This window comes from Sander vitreus, chromosome 7 (assembly GCF_031162955.1).
Source record: "Sander vitreus isolate 19-12246 chromosome 7, sanVit1, whole genome shotgun sequence".
Classification (NCBI taxonomy): Eukaryota; Metazoa; Chordata; class Actinopteri; order Perciformes; family Percidae; genus Sander; species Sander vitreus.
Genome location: NC_135861.1, coordinates 1,461,904 through 1,480,273, shown reverse-complemented (window position 1 = coordinate 1,480,273; position 18,370 = coordinate 1,461,904). Strand labels below are relative to the sequence as shown.

The window sequence follows — 18,370 nt, the reverse complement described above, 5'->3', positions numbered from 1 at the left end:
AAGTGTCAAACACAGACACATTCCTCCTGCTGGGGACTGAGGGGACATTTAGTCTAGGAGCATTTTACTAATGCTCTGTTAAAATAACAATGAAATGCTGCGTTATTGACTTTAGACCAGGTTTTTGATGGTCAATGGTGCCATCACTTCCCGCTGCCTCAAGATAGCAATACGGCACAGCACGCCCAGAATGCACCTGAACACACCTCCCTGTAAGACCAGCACGCCCAGAATGCACCTGAACACACCTCCCTGTAAGACCAGCACGCCCAGAATGCACCTGAACACACCTCCCTGTAAGACCAGCACGCCCAGAATGCACCTGAACACACCTCCCTGTAAGACCAGCACGCCCAGAATGCACCTGAACACACCTCCCTGTAAGACCAGCACGCCCAGAATGCACCTGAACACACCTCCCTGTAAGACCAACACGCCCAGAATGCACCTGAACACACCTCCCTGTAAGACCAACACGCCCAGGTGCATTTGCTATTTAAACGACGTGGGCGCTGGACGGGAAACTGACAACTGCGTCGGTCTTAAACTAGCAAAGACACTTGGGTCAGGATTTGCGGCGGCCGGGTGTAAGGTAGGGCTCCTAGTGTTAAACGATTATTTTGCACATTACATATTGCAAGTAAACTCTTATTTGTCTCGTGTTCTGAAGGGGAATTTGAAAAAGTTCAAACGGACAAAGTATGTTTAGGTAAATCTCACAGTTCAAAGTGTTTTTACGGTTGATTTGTTGAACAGTTTTACTGTTCTATAACGTTAATGAATGCAACATCGTTCCAAAAGTCAATGAGTAACAAACAGCATTTAAAACGCTGTAAACTGACGCGACTGCAGAACCTGAACTCTTCCTCACAACCACACAGTCTGAGAGAATGGACCAATCACAGAGCGTCTGTCAGAGCAGAGAGGTCAAAGGTCGAGAATCAGAAGACAGAGAGGAGTTTCTGTGTCCATCAATGTTTCCATCTCCCCTCTCATCCTCTCTGTTTAAGTCTGTGCCACCAAAATGTCACTTTCTAGAATGCCTCTATTGTGTGTCTGTGCGCACACACACACGCACACACACACACACACACACACACAGCTTCAGAAAATGCTAATGAGCTGCAGGCTCTGACCTTTGACCTCAGTCAGAGATGTAAAACTGGTGGAAAGAATGAGAGATTAAAGGAGATGAAGGAGGGCAGAGAGGGGCGACCGCACTGAGCATGCTCTGTACTCAGTGACATCATCGCCATCCTATGTGGCCAGAATCCTGAAAACCGTTATTGTTGCCATCGTTGTTTCATATTTGTTTGTTATGTATAAAAAAAAACAACTTCCTAAACACGTAAGTACTCAGATACTTTAATACAGTAAAAGTACTAATACTCTGCTACAGTAAAAGTCAAAAAGTTCTATGTGTGTCTGTGTGTGTGTGTGTGTGTATAGAGAAGTGTGTGTGTGAGTGAGTGAATGAGGGTGTGTGTGTGTGTGGAGTGTGTGTGTGTATGTGTGTGTGTATGTGTATGTATGTGTGTGTGTGTGTGTGTATGTGTGTGTGTGTGTGTGTGTGTGTGTAGAGTGTGTGTGTGTAGTGTGTGTGTGTGTGTGTGTGTGTGTGTGTGTGTGAGTGAGTGAGTGTGTATGAGAGTGAGTGAGTGAGTGTGTGTGGAGTGGGTTTGTGGAGTGTGTGGAGTGTGTGTGTGTGTGTATGTATGTATGTGTGTGTGTGTGTGTGTGTGTGTGTGTGTGTGTGTGTGTATAGAGAAGTGTGTGTGTGAGTGAGTGAATGAGGGTGTGTGTGTGTGTGGAGTGTGTGTGTGTATGTGTGTATGCGTGTGTGTGTGTGTGTGTGTGTGTGTGTGTGTGTGTGTGTGTGCAGAGAAGTGTGTGTGTGTGTGTGGAGTGTGTGTGAGTGTGTAGAGGTGTGTGTGTGTGTGTGTGTGTGTGAGTGAGTGAGTGTGTATGAAGTGGGTTTGTGGAGTGTGTGTGTGTGTGTGTGTGTATGAGAGTGAGTGAGTGAGTGAGTGAGTGTGTGTGTGTAGAAAAGTGTGTGTGGAGTGGGTTTGTGGAGTGTGTGGAGTGTGTGTGTGTGTGTGTGTGTGTGTGTAGAGAAGTGTGTGGAGTGGGGGTAGAAGTGTGTGTGTGTGTGTGTGTGTGTGTGTGTGAGAGTGAGTGAGTGTGTGTGTGTGTGTGTGTGTGTGTGTGTGGTGTGTGTGTGTGTGTGTGTGTGTGTGTGTAGAGAAGTGTGTGTGTGAGTGTGAGTGAGTGTGTGTGTAGAGAGGTGTGTGGAGTGGGGGTAGAAGTGTGTGTGTGTGTGTGTGTGTGTGTGTGTGAGAGTGAGTGAGTGGTGAGAAGAGTGTGTGTGTGAGAGAGAGAGAGAGAGAGAGAGAGAGAGAGAGAGAGAGAGAGTGTGTGTGAGTGTGTGTGTGTATGTGGAGTGTGTGGGTAGAAGTGTGTGTGTGTGTGTGTGGGTAGAAGTGTGTGTGTGTGTGTGGGTAGAAGTGTGTGTGTGTGTGTGTGTGTGTGTGTGTGTGTGTGTGTGTGTGTGTGTGTGTGTGTGTTACCTGGATGTTGAGGCTAGAAACCACCACGTCTCCGGTCGGTGTGATGATTGGCAGGTTCTCACAGCGAATCCCCTTCTCCACACTGATCACCTGACCTGCAACCCACGACTACAGGTTCAGTTCATCCTTACTAAATATGCTGACAGGCTGAGGTGACTGAGCTCCTACCTCTCATCTCCAGACGACCACAGACTCTCTGGCCGTGCTGGACCACAGCTCCTCCTCCTCCTCCTCCTCCTGCTGCTGCTGCCGCCTCCTCTCTGTCTGCAGAGCGATGGTACACGCCCGCATTCACATCCTCAAACACATCAAACATCTCAGAGACCCGAGATGTGTAACCTGCCAGCTCAGTCACCTGTAGACACACACACACACACACACACACACACACACACACACACACACACACACACACACACACACTTCAGTAACTAAAATGAGTGTGTGGCCTTCAGGATCCTTCAGTAAATAAAATGAGCGTGTGGCCTTCGGGAACTAAAAGGAGTGTCGGGCCTGCCGAAGAGCAGAGGAGGGAGGTGAAAGACGAGTAGTGAAGGAAGAAGAGGAAAAAGGAACAGAGAGAAGTAAAAAAAGAGCAGGAAGGAGCAGGAAGAGGAGGAGGAGGATGATGGGTACCTCCTTGTATGAGCTCATGATCCTCTCCACGGCGTCGGCTGCAGAGTTGAGGAGGTTTCTGGCCGTAGTGAAGGCCTGCGATCGCTCGCTCACCAGCTCCTCCTCCTTCATGTCCAGAGCTGCCTGCTTCACCTCCTCAGAGTCTGACATCATGGGTCAAAGGTCAACCAGGAAATACACCTTCATTTATAAGTGTGTGTGTGTTTTAGGGCTGTACAATATATCGGTTTTTATCGCCATCGCGATATCAACTGGCGCATTAAACACATTGCGAAAGACTGCGACATATAAGACAAGCAGAGATGTTTTTTTGTTAGTTGAAAGACTATCAGTATGTAACTGTCACTTTATTTTTAAGTGGTGCCTTTAATATTTATATTAATATTTAATTAAATGTTCAAATTGTTCAATTAAAGAAAGTTGGAAATACTTTCAAGTAGCAGTTTGTTATATTTTAGCAGAATACTGAAAGCTGCAGAACTGAGAACACTTTAATATCTGTTTATTTATCTGAAGTAATATCGTTGTCGCGACATTCAACAACATTAACGCATATCCAGTGTTGTAATGTAACGAATTACAAACCAGGGATGCACCGAATCCAGGATTCAGCTTCTGATTGGGCTGAATATTGGGCTTGTTGACGGGGTTGGGTTTCTGCTGAACCCTACGCTCGCACTCCGCGCTACGCTGGTCGACGTGATGACGGCGCCGTTGATTACAGGAAGGTGTTTACGTAGGTGGAGCTTCAATGCAGCAGGCTGAGAGGAAGTGGAAATGGAACTGGTGAGCAGAACAAGTGTTGTTTGGCAGTACTTTCAGTCAAAAGAAGGCCATTCAAGTCCAGCTACATGTTCAATCTGCAATGCTGATTAGTCTGGTGGTGGCGAGGACCCTAAACAATACACAACATCACCGCTGTTACAACATCTGGTATGAAACATCTGGAAGAATACGAGCTGAGCATGAAGGAATCTACAGACAGCAGCCAGAATGCAGCAACTTCAGGTACGGCAAAGGAAGGACAGTCACTGTTTACTTCATTAATGTGTTGACTGTGTTCATGGACTGAGGACGGGACGAGGACTCGGCAGAACCTCAAAGATCTGGATTCGGTGCATCCCGATTACAAATACTTAGTTACTGTACTTTAGTAGAATTTTCACGTGTCTGTACGTTACTTCGTTATTTATATTTTTGGAAACTTTCACTTTTACTCCGCTACGTTTCCTAAATAAAATGTATACTTTTACTCTACATTTCCCTCTCAGCGTTTCCGTTACTCGTTACCGTTTCTGTCTTTGTTGACATCACACTTTTCTTTACTTTTACTTCTAATAGTTAAGTACATTTAATATCAGAACATTACTTTTGATACTTCAGTACAGTAAATATCAGATACTTTAAAGTGGCCATATTATGCTCATTTTCAGCTTCATAATTATATTTAGAGGTTATATCAGAATAGGTTTACATGGTGTAATTATCAGAAAACACCATATTTTTGTTGTACTGCTCATTGCTGCAGCTCCTCTTTTCACCCTGTGTTCAGGTCTCTGTTTTAGCTACAGAGTGAGACCTCTCACTGCTGTAACATCTTTGTTGGCAGTCGCACATGCTCAGTAGCTAGGTAAGGACTACACGCTCAGTAGCTAGGTAAGACTACATGCTCAGTAGCTAGGTAAGGACTACATGCTCAGTAGCTAGGTAAGGACTACGCGCTCAGTAGCTAGGTAAGGACTACATGCTCAGTAGCTAGGTAAGGACTACATGCTCAGTAGCTAGGTAAGGACTACACGCTCAGTAGCTAGGTAAGGACTACACGCTCAGTAGCTAGGTAAGGACTACGTGCTCAGTAGCTAGGTAAGGACCACGTGCTCAGTAGCTAGGTAAGGACCACGTGCTCAGTAGCTAGGTAAGGACTACACGCTCAGTAGCTAGGTAAGGACCACGTGCTCAGTAGCTAGGTAAGGACCACGTGCTCAGTAGCTAGGTAAGGACCACGTGCTCAGTAGCTAGGTAAGGACCACGTGCTCAGTAGCTAGGTAAGGACTACACGCTCAGTAGCTAGGTAAGGACTACACGCTCAGTAGCTAGGTAAGGACTACATGAGCTAGCTAGCTGTTTCTCCAACTTCAGTAGTACAAGGCAGGTTTAGCTGGGAGACTTCTTCTAAACGAGGGACCACTTCCAACTCTGCGTGGAATACCTGCAGAACAGGGACATGGAAGTAGTTCTATACAATTTATTTTGTAGATTATGGTGAACTAGTGTGTGTTGTAGCAGTGTTTTGCCATTGAGAACGAGCTAGCATGCTAACGGTTAGCCCCCTAGCCCCCTCCTCTCGGCTAGTGACGTAGAAAGCCGTGCAGATGTTGACCAGCTCACCCGGAGACTGAAGGCAGGACACATTCAGAAACCGTATCTCACTCTTTTTGTATGCGTGTGGAAGCACCAGAGACACAAAATAACTCCCCAAATCCCAGAAAAAGTGATTTTTTCATAATATGGGCACTTTAAGACTTTTACTCTGGTAACATACTTGTACTTTTAATCAAGTATGGCTTTCAAGTACTTATACAAGACTGTGCATATGTCACATTTTCCTCATATGGTGCAGCCCTAGTGTGGTATAATGTTGGCGTGTTTTACCGTGTTTGGAGTATCCTGTGGCGGTGATGATAGGCACAGCGACCATCACCAGGCCAGAGGCGCTCCATACGTACTTCATGAGGAACTGTTCCAGCATGACGTACCAGAGACGCTTCAGCAGGATCTGGTGGATCTGAGAGGACAGAGACATGTAGCTGCTCTGCAGCTGGGCCATTTCCACCTACGAATCAAACACACCCAAACTCAACATTAACGTCAGATACAGGGCCATCTCCACCTACGAATCAAACACACCCAAACTCAACATTAACACCAGCTACAGGGCCATCTCCACCTACAAATCAAACACACCCAAACTCAACATTAACACCAGCTACAGGGCCATCTCCACCTACGAATCAAACACACCCAAACTCAACATTAACGTCAGATACAGGGCCATCTCCACCTACGAATCAAACACACCCAAACTCAACATTAACGTCAGATACAGGGCCATCTCCACCTACGAATCAAACACATAGACAGAGCCAAGCCAGCTCTATCGCCACAGCGCTGTGAAGTAAGGTCTGGCTACACCACAGATGCATTCTGGGAAAGTATATATACAATATTAAATGAAGTTAATTGTTGACACAACACAGTAACGTGAGATATTTAAATGAGCTGATACATGGTTAAACCTCATTATCTCTTACCAGTGTATCTCTGTGTGGACTTCGTCCACAGCAATCCCACCAATCAGTCCCAAAACCTCCCAGTTAGAGAGGAAATGCCCTAAACTTATTCTTTATACATCTTTACAATCATTCCCTGAAAGAACCGAGCAGGTCTGACTTGTTTCACCATCAAAATCTCCTTAAAAACTAGATTTTTATCTCGCTAGCTCGAAGTTTGTTGTTGTTTCCCGAAGCGAACAGAGTTTGAGAACGGCGTCACACAGAGAGAGGAAGGGGAGGTGATGTCAGGCAATTATCCTGGAAATGTACTTCTGTTGATCCAGACTAAAACACACCTAAAGTCAACATCAGCAACACTGGACATCCTGATAAAACTGTATAATATACAGTATATTATTAAAGCTACCTGTATTTGTACACTAGAGGGCGCTCACCTTGTGTCCACCGTAGAAGGCGATCTCCTCGGAGTTGGCGATGATGCGGGAGTGCATGTGTCTCAGGTCTCCTTTCCTCTTCGCCTCCTCCGCCACCAGCTTCCCAAATCGAGGCGAGCAGGAGCGCAGGACTTTGGCGGTGAGCGCCACCACCAGGCCGGCGATGACAGACGGCCACGTGGTGTTCGCTCCTGCAGGGAGGAAGAGGACAGTCATCACTAGTGCTGTACAATTTATCGTTTTGTATCGCCATTGCGATATTAGTCTATATCGACGCCGTTTCATTTCCGGTATTGTTCAGGTGCCGCCAGAAATTCCGCCGGATGTCCGTCCCCTTCCTCTGTCTCTGTGTTGGGGTTCTAACCTCCTGATTTGTGAGGACTATGGTTAACTGCTCCTCAGATCTCTGCAGGGTAAATCCAGACAGCTAGCTAGACTATCTGTCCAATCTGAGGTTTCTGTTGCACGACTAAAACAACTTTTGAACGTACACATGTTCCACCAAAACAAGTTCCTTCCTGAGGCTATTTAGCAGAGGCACCGTGGCTCCGTCCGGAGCTTAGCTCCGCCCACGACGATCGTGATTGGTTTAAAGAAATGCCAATAAACCAGAGCACCTTTTTCTCCCATCCCAGAATGCTGTGTGGACTAGCCAGACCCTCCTCCGCAGCGCTGTGGAGGAAGGCTTAGCAATGTGAGACTATCGTGATATCAACTCGCGCAATTAACACATCACAAAGGCTGCGACATATCGAGAAAGACACTCAAAGACTTTTTGTTTTACTTGAAAAGGAAATACCAGCAGAAAACTGCACTTTAACAGTTTAATGTAACGGTCACTTTTTTTAGTGCTGCCTTTTCAATTCAATGTTCAATTTGTTCAATAAAAGAAAGTTGGAAATGATTTCCTTTCGTTTGCTTTAAATCCAACAAGCAGTTTGTTATATTTTAGCAGAATACTGAAAGCAGCAGAACTGAGAACACTTTAATATCTGTTTATGTAACGCAAGCAGGGCTTTAAATAGACACCCGCCAACCCCCCAAATGTGGGTAAAAATGAACTTTTGTGGGTGACATTGTAAACTTACTAGCCAATTTGGCCGGTGATGAATGAAGCAAACACTGCGTTTGTTTGAACGGCAGGCTGCCGAAGAAGTCAGTGTTTCCAGATTGATCCGTTTTCTGCCATGACATTTGGTTTGTGTTTGGCTTGGAAAACTGGCAACAGTGCTTGTAGTACTAACCCTACATTAAGTAAGTCAGTAAATAAATAATAAGTAAGTAAGTAAGTAAGTAAGTAAGTAAGTAAGACAGTAAGTAAGTATCAGTCAGTCTCTATCAGTCAGTCTCTATCAGTCAGTCTGTCTGTCTATGCAGGTGCTGAAACTTGGATCACAGGCGAGCCGGGTGTACCTTTGGACTCGGCGGTGCGCAGCAGCGTGTAGCAGGTCACCACCACGTCCAGGATGGGTTTGGTCAGGTTGGAGTAGAGATGAGCGACTGAGGCCGAAAACATGACGATGTCCTCGGTGAGAGACTGATCCGGATTGGACAGACGGCCGTCCATGTTACTGACGCGGTAGTACGTCTGCAGAGACAGAGGACAAAATGAGCATGGGGAGTTCAGGAACGTATAACGAGCGCAGGGCGTTAAAGGTGCACTACGAGTTCCTGCATGGTTTCAGCATCTCTCCTTGATCCGCTAGCTGCCTGCCCCCTGAACACACCGTGAGACAGCCCCGGTCTCAGGAGACAACACGGGGGTCAGAAACGTCAAACAAACACTAGAGGCACGGGATAGGCACCAAAATACAACAAACCACTCCAGCCAATCACTGACAAGATGGTTGGGGGAGGGGGTGGGGGTTAGTGACAGTCAGTTAGTCATGACAGTTATGGAAACATGGTGGGGAGGGGCGAGCTTGCTCTTTGTTTTGAATTTACTTTGAACGTCAACAGAAGTGACGTCATGCAGGAACTCATAGTGCAGCTTTGTTGTCCTGTAGAAGCTAGAAGTCTGTATGACATCAAGCTTGTTTTAAGAAAAAGTGGTGTACACCTGACAGGGTAGTGTGTCTCAGGTTGTCTCTGTGTGTGTGTGTGTGTGTGTGTGTGTGTGTGTGTGTGTGTGTGTGTGTGTGTGTGTGTGTGTGTGTGTGTGTGTGTGTGTGTGTTAGAGACTGGCCAATACTGGTTTTTCAAGACCAATACAGATTATTAGTGGTAAATGATACCGATAAGCGATATTTGGAACAGTGAAAATGAAAATCTTTTAATTAAGATGTTGGAATGTTAGAAACTCCAACACCAAACTTTGTTTAAATGCTTTAAGCAATTATGTAATAAATGAGAAACTTTCAGCATAATCCCCAGTGACAGAGAGTCAGGTAGTGTTGTGGGCGGGGCATTAAAGCTACAGTGCGTAGTTTCTGTCGCCCCCGTGAGGAATTCTAAGTAATGACAGCAACACGGTCGGCGCGTCAACATGATACAAGCCTTCAGAGATCACACACCACCCCCACCCCCCTCCACACAGTTGCTAGTAGCCAAGGAGGACACGGAGGATAAAAAAAAAACATGATGGACTCTTCAGAAGAGCTCGTTATCTTCCAGTCCCCGGACGCCTCAATCTCCTGAACATAGTCATTCTGAGAAACACAGAGAGAGTTGTGTGGAGCTGATGGTCTTAATTAGCTTTGTAGCAACTCATTTTGGCAACGCGTTTAATGTAACGGACGTTAATTAATATCAAAAAGTCACGCACTAGAGCTTTAAGTGAGACTCAGTGGTGAGTGAAACCAAAGCAGAGGGACAGACACAGAGCTGTGGCTGAGCCAAAGCAGCGCACACGTTTTTCGGGCATTTTCGGCAGTATTTGGATAGGTCAGCTGAAGACATGAAAGGAGAGAGGGGGGGAATGACATGCAGCAAAGGGTCGCAGGTCAGAGTCGAGCCCGGGCCCACTGCGTCGAGGATTAAACCTCTATATATGTGCGCCCGCTCTACCAACTGAGCTATCCGGGCACACTTTTAAATGAATTAACTTTAACGTTTATCAGGCAAATAAAACGGCGATACAGATAACCTGCAAACTGCCAAAAGAAAACACCTATCCCTAGTGTGTGTTTGTCACCTGGTTGGTGAAGTACAGCTGGTAGGCGTGGTCGACCAATCGGCTCCTGAAGCTGAGGGCGAGCTGACCTTCCAGGAATCGGATGGTGCTGTTGATGAAGGTTGCAGGGACGGCGACGAGAAGCCATTTAGACAGCTGCAGCATGAAGGCCTGAGGATCCTTCTGAACGATACACTTCACTATCACACCTGACAGATCAACAGTATTGATTATCAATAATGTTCTTTCATACAGTATATAAATGCATAACACCTGTCGCAAATAAACAGCAACTAAAAAAGGTCCAGACACACCGAGCTTGGTTGAGAAAGCCTCACGTCCTCACTACTCCGGCATTTCAGAGCCCCTGAAACGGAGACATTTGGAAACACTGCTGCCCCTGTTTAGGTTTGAAAACTCCGGGGTTGCTTTGTAGTCTGGACGAACACAAACGGAGACATTTTTGGAAACGCCGACGCGCGTCAGTCCGTCTTATCGGTTAGGAAGCTTACAGACCTTTCAGTAACAGTTCCACCTCGGCCTCGCTCCAAGATAATGAATCCCTGCTCTTACTTTCCACCGTTGTTGTTCTTTCTCCAAAGTATTTTCTATATTTTTAACTTCTACAGCCATGATTTTCAACCGCAGAGTAACGTCAGACTATCTGCTTCCTGTTTACACTGACACGCACATGCCCAGTGTGTGTGAATGGTCATGCGATGTGTTGTCAGACGTGTTAAACGTTCAGTATACTGGCCATTCCTGACCTGTCGCTGCGACAGTGTGACGTCATGGGAGCGCCGTAACCGTTTATACCCGCGCTGGTGGTCGTGACACTAGTTGCAGTCTTCTCCTGAACAGAGGTGGCGCTAATGTGCAAAGGCTACCGACGTTGATATTTCTCCAGACTAGAAGGAGAAGAAAAAGGTAAACGACGGCAGAACTGACCAGAATCTGGCGGGGGTTGAGAGCTGACTTCGTACCATTTCCTCAAGGGGCTGAATGGAAAGAGACTTCTCATATGCCATCGTGCTTATGGCCGTGTGTGACGCTAGACTTCATTTCACCACGGTGGACATTGGTCCTTTCGGCCGTGAGAGCTTGCCCTCAAACTGGTCCGTGCTTCCTGTTTTCGCTTTGTCGTGCGCTGCTGAAAAAAGAAATGGAGTGGTGCGCGACCTCTGGCACATCATTTTGACATTACATTGTCGCGAGACAGGTCGGGAACGGCGACCGTAAAGAGACCTTTAATATTGACGCAGAATAGTTCTGTGTGGACGGAGATCGTTTTGTCCCAAAACGCAGCTTAAAAATTAAAATGTAGTAGTGTAGATGTAGCCTTAAACACTATCAACTAGACAGACAGACAGACAGACAGACAGACAGAGACAGACAGACAGACAGAGACAGACAGACAGACAGAGACAGACAGAGAGACAGACAGAGACAGACAGAGAGACAGACAGAGAGATAGACAGGCAGACAGAGAGACAGACAGAGTCTCAGACAGACAGGCAGGCAGACAGAGAGACAGACAGACACGGACCGTCCAAAGCAGCGACGTAGATGGACAGGAAGGTCCTGCAGATCAAGGTGACCGAGTGCAGAGCGAGCAGGCCTATCTCTGGACACAGTAACCGTGGAAACAAGAGCTTCAACAGACGAGACAGTCTGAGGATGAACTCCTTGTTCACTGATGGAGACCTGAAGACACAGACAGACCCACGTCAGCGAACACACCTAAAATGACAGAAACCATCTCTACTTCTACGTCTGATGTTTTAATCTGACCCGTGTCCCATCCGCTAACATGGAGGCCAGATGTTTACGGCCTGGGACAAACCACGCGATTCCTTTTAAAATCAGGCATTCAGCACCCCCGTATAGCCGGGTTTCTGCAGGTTTCAACAAGTCAAATTTAAGACTTTTTAAGACCTTTATGAATGAAATGTAAGACCTTCATCATGACATAAAAGTACAACGAAATGCAGAGTTACAACAGTACTTGCAAAGTAAATAAAATGATTGAAAATGAATAAAAGCGACACGGTGTGAATAATGGTCTGTACATATACAGCAAATTACATTTGGAGGAGCGAAAGAATCGAAAGAAAACACAATAAATAACAAAACACACATTCCCAACGAGCATTAGAGGTGGCGTTACATGGACGCAGGAACATTAAGACAATACTTTTGCGAATTTAAGACTTTTTAAAAAGGAACACGCCGACTTATTGGGACGTTGTCTTATTCCCCGTAACCCCCAGAGTTAGATAAGTCCATACATACCCTTCTCATCTCCCACCGCTAGCCTAGCTTAGCACAGATCCTGGAGGTAACCGGCTCCATCTAGCCTAGCTTAGCACAGATCCTGGAGGTAACTGGCTCCATCTAGCCTAGCTTTGCTCAGATCCTGGAGGTAACTGGCTCCATCTAGCCTAGCTTAGCACAGATCCTGGAGGTAACCGGCTCCATCTAGCCTAGCTTAGCACAGATCCTGGAGGTAACCGGCTCCATCTAGCCTAGCTTAGCACAGATCCTGGAGGTAACCGGCTCCATCTAGCCTAGCTTAGCACAGATCCTGGAGGTAACCGGCTCCATCTAGCCTAGCTTAGCACAGGCACACTTGCCCAAGTAGCAGAAGTAGCAGTGCTTCGCCTTTCTGAGAATATAGTTCCCAGTTTATATACGGTTAGAAGATGGCTGTGTGTCATGTGACCTTGTTATTTGTACACGCTGTGATTATACAAATAACAACATGTAAATAGGAACATGTTGGAGTTATTTTGTCACTTATTGGGAGCAGTAGGCTAGATGGAGCCGGTTACCTCCAGGATCTGTGCTAAGCTAGGCTAGATGGAGCCGGTTACCTCCAGGATCTGTGCTAAGCTAGGCTAGATGGAGCCGGTTACCTCCAGGATCTGTGCTAAGCTAGGCTAGATGGAGCCGGTTACCTCCAGGATCTGTGCTATGCTAGGCTAGATGGAGCCGGTTACCTCCAGGATCTGTGCTAAGCTAGGCTAGATGGAGCCGGTTACCTCCAGGACCTGTGCTAAGCTAGGCTAGATGGAGCCGGTTACCTCCAGGATATGTGCTAAGCTATGCTAGATGGAGCCGGTTACCTCCAGGATCTGTGCTAAGCTAGGCTAGATGGAGCCGGTTACCTCCAGGATCTGTGCTAAGCTAGGCTAGATGGAGCCGGTTACCTCCAGGATCTATGCTAAGCCAGGCTAGATGGAGCCGGTTAATCGAATGGAATGATCCTTTGTTTTTATAACCACATTTTCCGCCGCTGCGATGATTCAACTGTGAATCGGTCTCCTTAGATCGAATGTAGTCGACTTTTCGAGGTCAGCGCTAAGGGACACACACACACACACACACACACACACACACACACACACACACACACACACACACACACACACACACACACACACACACACACACACACACACACACACACACACACACACACCTGCCGCCTCTCTTCTTCTTCCCTCCGGTGTCCACAGAGCTGGAGGAGGAGCTGACCACGCCCACAGGAAGATTATCTCCACCCAGCTGTTTCAATGCTGCACTCCTCTGAAAACAAAACAAACACACCCAGAGTTCAATGTGTGTATGCAGTGGCGCCAGCAGCCGTAAACATTTTTTTTTCCTGTGAGACATGCAACGTATCTAATGATAATAATGCGTAAACGCGCACAGGAGCAGCAGCCGACAGCAGCCCTACTCTGCTCTGTCTCAAGAGACTCGGACTCGAGCTTCGAGACTCGTCAACAACCGGTTTTCATGCAATTATTGCTTTTTAAATCTAAATGTATTCATGTATTTCTAACAAGTCCTAGTTCTGTGTTTTATACAGTCTATGCTTAAGACACTGCCGTGCAAGGCGGTAAAGCAGCAGACATTTTCTTGGTAACTAACCAGGAGAACAAATGAGGACTGTAACTGTCAATGTATCGGGGACCCACAGATGTGGGATATTGTCTATTGTTGCGTGCGTGTGCATATATATATATATATATATATATATATATATATATATATATGTGTGTGTGTATCTGTGTATATGTGTGTCTCACACCTGCATCCTCCTCCAGATGTACGGGGACAGCTTTTTGACAGCGTAGGCGGCGAGCAGCGCGGCCGTCAGCTTCCTTAGTCTGGAGCTCCGACTCAGCTGAGCCGGCAGCTCGGCACAGCTCAGCTGCATGCTGACAGGCAGGCAATAGCTGACCAATCAGAGGACGGCAACCGTGGCGCGTCACAGAAGGAGTCCAAACTGTAGCAGCCTCGCCGTCACGGAAACAGCATGTTGCCCTCAGACCGTGATGGTCCACCTGCAGAGACGGAGGAAGATCTCTTGTCAGCAGAACCTCAGCGACACATTAAGGGTGTAAATCACACGTTCTTATCACAATACAGTATTACCATATTGACCTGAATATGTGTGCGTGCGTGCGAAGCTCTGCCGTGCAGACAGCAGAGGAACAGAAGAAAGAGAAGAAGCTGCACCACTGAATACAACATGGTAACAGTTTTAAATCTAGTTTACAAACCAAAACTATTTTCACTTTTTATTACACTTATTTATTTCTCTGCTGCACCTTTAAATATCCTGAGCTACTAATAAAGTTAATCATATCTCATCTTATCTGTTAGAGATCTACAGTAAGGCCAGTGTGTTGTAATACACAGAGCAGCAGTGTACTGTTATTAACTAGTATATACTGTGTGTGTGTGTATATATATATACATATATATATATATATATATATACATATATATATATATATATACATACACACACACATATATATACACATACATATATATATATATATATATATATATATATACTATATATATATATATATATACACATATATACACATACATACATGTGAGCCCTATGTTCCCACAGCCTTATGGTCCCACATTTCTGGGACACTTTCAAAATGAGGTCTTGTGTTCCTACATTTCCCTTCCATGTAAGCCCTATCCTCCCATAACATTTTTTGGGGTTAGGGGGATAAAATCTGATACAAATTTATGAAAAAGGAAATGTGGGATCGTAGGGCTGTGGGAACATTGGGCTGTGGGAACATAGGGCTACTGTGGGAACATAGGGGCTGTGGGAACATTGGGCTGTGGGAACATAGGGCTACTGTGGGAACATAGGGCTGTGGGGCTGTGGGAACATAGGGGCTGTGGGAACATTGGGCTACTGTGGGACCATAGGGGCTGTGGGAACATAGGGGCTGTGGGAACATTGGGCTACTGTGGGACCATAGGGGCTGTGGGAACATTGGGCTACTGTGGGACCATAGGGGCTGTGGGAACATTGGGCTACTGTGGGACCATAGGGGCTGTGGGAACATTGGGCTACTGTGGGACCATAGGGGCTGTGGGAACATTGGGCTACTGTGGGACCATAGGGGCTGTGGGAACATTGGGCTGTGGGAACACAGGCACGCTCCCCGTAAATAGTCCACTAGAGAGGACTGAAAACTTCAGTTTTAACTGTAAAAGGTTTTGTTCTTACACTCTTGAGACGGGAATCTCCTCTTCAGCAGCACTTACACACCCCAAACACTCTACTTTCATTCCTCTCTATATTCTGAAGCTTTTAACACAGCTCTTTGCTCAAATATCATTCACAGCCTGATTTATACAACATTTGATTCATAAAAACCATGGAGAAAATTAATATTTTAGTATGTTCTGATTTATGGAGTGATAAAAGAGATATCCAAAATCCACTCTGTAAAAACATTTCACTCCAATCTGTCAACAAAATGCAACAAGAATTTTGAACCTGGCTTAATCCAAAGTTGCAAATAAACATATTTAATAAGATAATGACTCACTTGCATACTTATACACACACAATTTTAGAAAACTTGTAATACAACAAATGAGCGGCTTAATGCCAGTAATCAACTGGGGAAGTTTCATGGTGATATCTACCGTTATATTAGTTTAAATATTGTTCCTATTCACCTGTAGCATCTCCTCCTTAAAACCAGCAGCGTTGAAGTCGGTCCAGGAAGGGAAGGGTCGGCCGGAAGTTACGCAAAGTCTCTCTTTTTTTAAATATATATATATAAATATACATACATACGTACGTACGTACGTATGTATGTGTGTATATATATATGTGTGTGTGTGTGTGTGTGTGTGTGTATATATGTACACACACACACACACACATATATATATATATAAACATACATACATACGTACGTATGTATGTGTATATATGTGTGTGTGTGTACATATATATATACACACACACACATATATATATATATATATATATATATATATATATATATATATATATATGTATATATATATATATGTATATAGTATATATATATATATATATATATATATATATATACAAACACACACACACATACACGTACACATATACATATACACACACATACATACATACATGTGAGCCCTATGTTCCCACAGCCTTATGGTCCCACATTTCTGGGACATTTTCAAAATGAGGTCTTCCATTTAAGCCCTATCCTCCCATAACATTTTTTGGGGTTAGGGGGATAAAATCTGATACAAATTTACGAAAAAGGAAATGTGGGAACATAGGCACGCTCCCCCTGAATTAGAAAATTTGTAATACAACAAATGAGCGGCTTAATGCCAGTAATCAACTGGGGAAGTTTCATGGTGATATCTACCGTTATATTAGTTTAAATATAATATATAATATCATTAAATAATAATATAATTTACATACACACTTTGGGAGTGTTTAAATCCAAACCACGACCTTTCCCCAAACTTAACTTGTCGTTTTTGGTGCCTAACTGTCGGCGCAGCTGTAACGTTATATCACTTGTAGCCGTTAACCGTTAGTTACCGTTAACTTAGCTTCTAACTGTAAACACAGCCCTGTTTGGCTAACTGCACCGAGCTAATGTGACGTCACTGTTAGCTGTGTGTGTTACATTAAAACGGATGTGTTAGCTAAATAACGACGGACTAACCCGGTAACCGGTAGCGTTAGTCCCCTGTAGCTGATATACCAAACCGAACTAAAAGTTTAACCCGGGTTTAATAACCCTGGTGGCAGCTAGCTTACAACGCGATGCTAACTGAAGCTAACCGCTAACAGAACAGGAACTTAGTTGTTTCTGTGATGTGGACATGAGAGGAGTTCAAAGTTTAACGCTTTCATTTGCTTCGTGAGATCCCAAATCTGCCCTCAGCGCGGATATAATAACCGGGTTACATTTCCGCTCCCCATATATCTACTTTTAGTTCATTATTTAACCCGTTTTAAGTGTTTAATGTGTCACGGACGGCAGCAGAAAGTTCTGTTTACCTGAGAGGAGGATGGGCCGCGTCCCAATACTGAAAACACACCCCTACTTCCCTCCTCTCAGGTCTTTTAACCACCGCTGGGAGGGGCGCTCGCCATTTCGTTGAATTCATTGTGATATAATGACAATAAAGGTTTCTTATATATATCTCTCTCTCTCTCTCTCTCTCTCTCTCTCTCTCTCTCTCTCTCTCTCTCTCATCCGTATCAGTCCCCAGAAAGCAAAGAACAGACATGAACGCTCAGCCAAGGTCACGAGCACACAGAACTCTGTTGACAGTTTGAAACTGAGACGATCTGTTCTTGTTTTTTATTTGTACTGAGCACAGAGTCTGCCTGCAGTACTCCAGTTCAAAATAACATCCAGAAAGTATCAAAAACCACAACAATACAACCACTTTATTAACTATTCAAACGCGCTTCAGACACCAAAAAACAACTACTGCAATATTATTGAAAAATACAAGTTATTTAGCTTTGAATTCTGTAGGCCTACTGCAGAAAAGTGAAAAAAAAAAAAAAAAAAAGAAGAGGGTCATACGTCGGGAAAAAGCAACAAACGTCGGGAAAAAAGCAAAGAAAAAGTAGAAAAAACAACAAAAACATTGAAAATGACAACAAATAACGCAATGAAAGTGACAAAAAAGGCTAAAATTGAACAATTTATTCTAACAGCTCAGAGTGAGTCCTCATAAATCCATCAGTTAAAACGCTAACACAAAGAAAGAGGAAGGTCAAGGTACTTTATTGCCACATACACGTACATTTGTGTGGTGTGTGTCTCCAAGATGGCGTGCAGACTTACATTTGTCCCGTGTAAATATTTGTAAATATTGTCTTTTCGTCTATCCCGGAATCCAGTTTTGTGCAAACTTACAGCCGGTATATGATCTATATATATCTGCAAATGCCTTTCAGCAACGTCTGTACTTTATGTAGCATATTGTATTCTGTATTCTCGT

At 44.9% G+C, this 18,370-nt stretch overlaps 1 protein-coding gene across 2 annotated transcripts in view; it reads right to left on the bottom strand.

Moving 5' to 3' along the window:
- The window catches only part of abcd1 (ATP-binding cassette, sub-family D (ALD), member 1), a 23,003-nt gene extending 5,508 nt beyond the window's left edge, over positions 1-17,495 (bottom strand). Inside the window, exons 1-11 of one of the 2 annotated variants that reach the window (XM_078254131.1) lie at positions 17,412-17,495; positions 14,136-14,391; positions 13,524-13,630; positions 11,589-11,746; positions 10,064-10,251; positions 8,344-8,518; positions 6,931-7,121; positions 5,856-6,036; positions 3,204-3,346; positions 2,736-2,922; positions 2,568-2,662 (exon numbers count right to left, since the gene is read on the bottom strand). In XM_078254131.1, the coding sequence (XP_078110257.1) occupies positions 2,568-2,662; positions 2,736-2,922; positions 3,204-3,346; positions 5,856-6,036; positions 6,931-7,121; positions 8,344-8,518; positions 10,064-10,251; positions 11,589-11,746; positions 13,524-13,630; positions 14,136-14,264 (1,554 nt within the window). In that variant the 5' untranslated portion in view covers positions 14,265-14,391; positions 17,412-17,495. Of the gene's footprint in view, positions 1-2,567; positions 2,663-2,735; positions 2,923-3,203; positions 3,347-5,855; positions 6,037-6,930; positions 7,122-8,343; positions 8,519-10,063; positions 10,252-11,588; positions 11,747-13,523; positions 13,631-14,135; positions 14,392-16,054; positions 16,138-17,411 lie in introns of those variants that run through there. The other variant, XM_078254132.1, reaches the window with a different exon arrangement.
- Between the last annotated feature and the right edge of the window lie 875 nt (positions 17,496-18,370).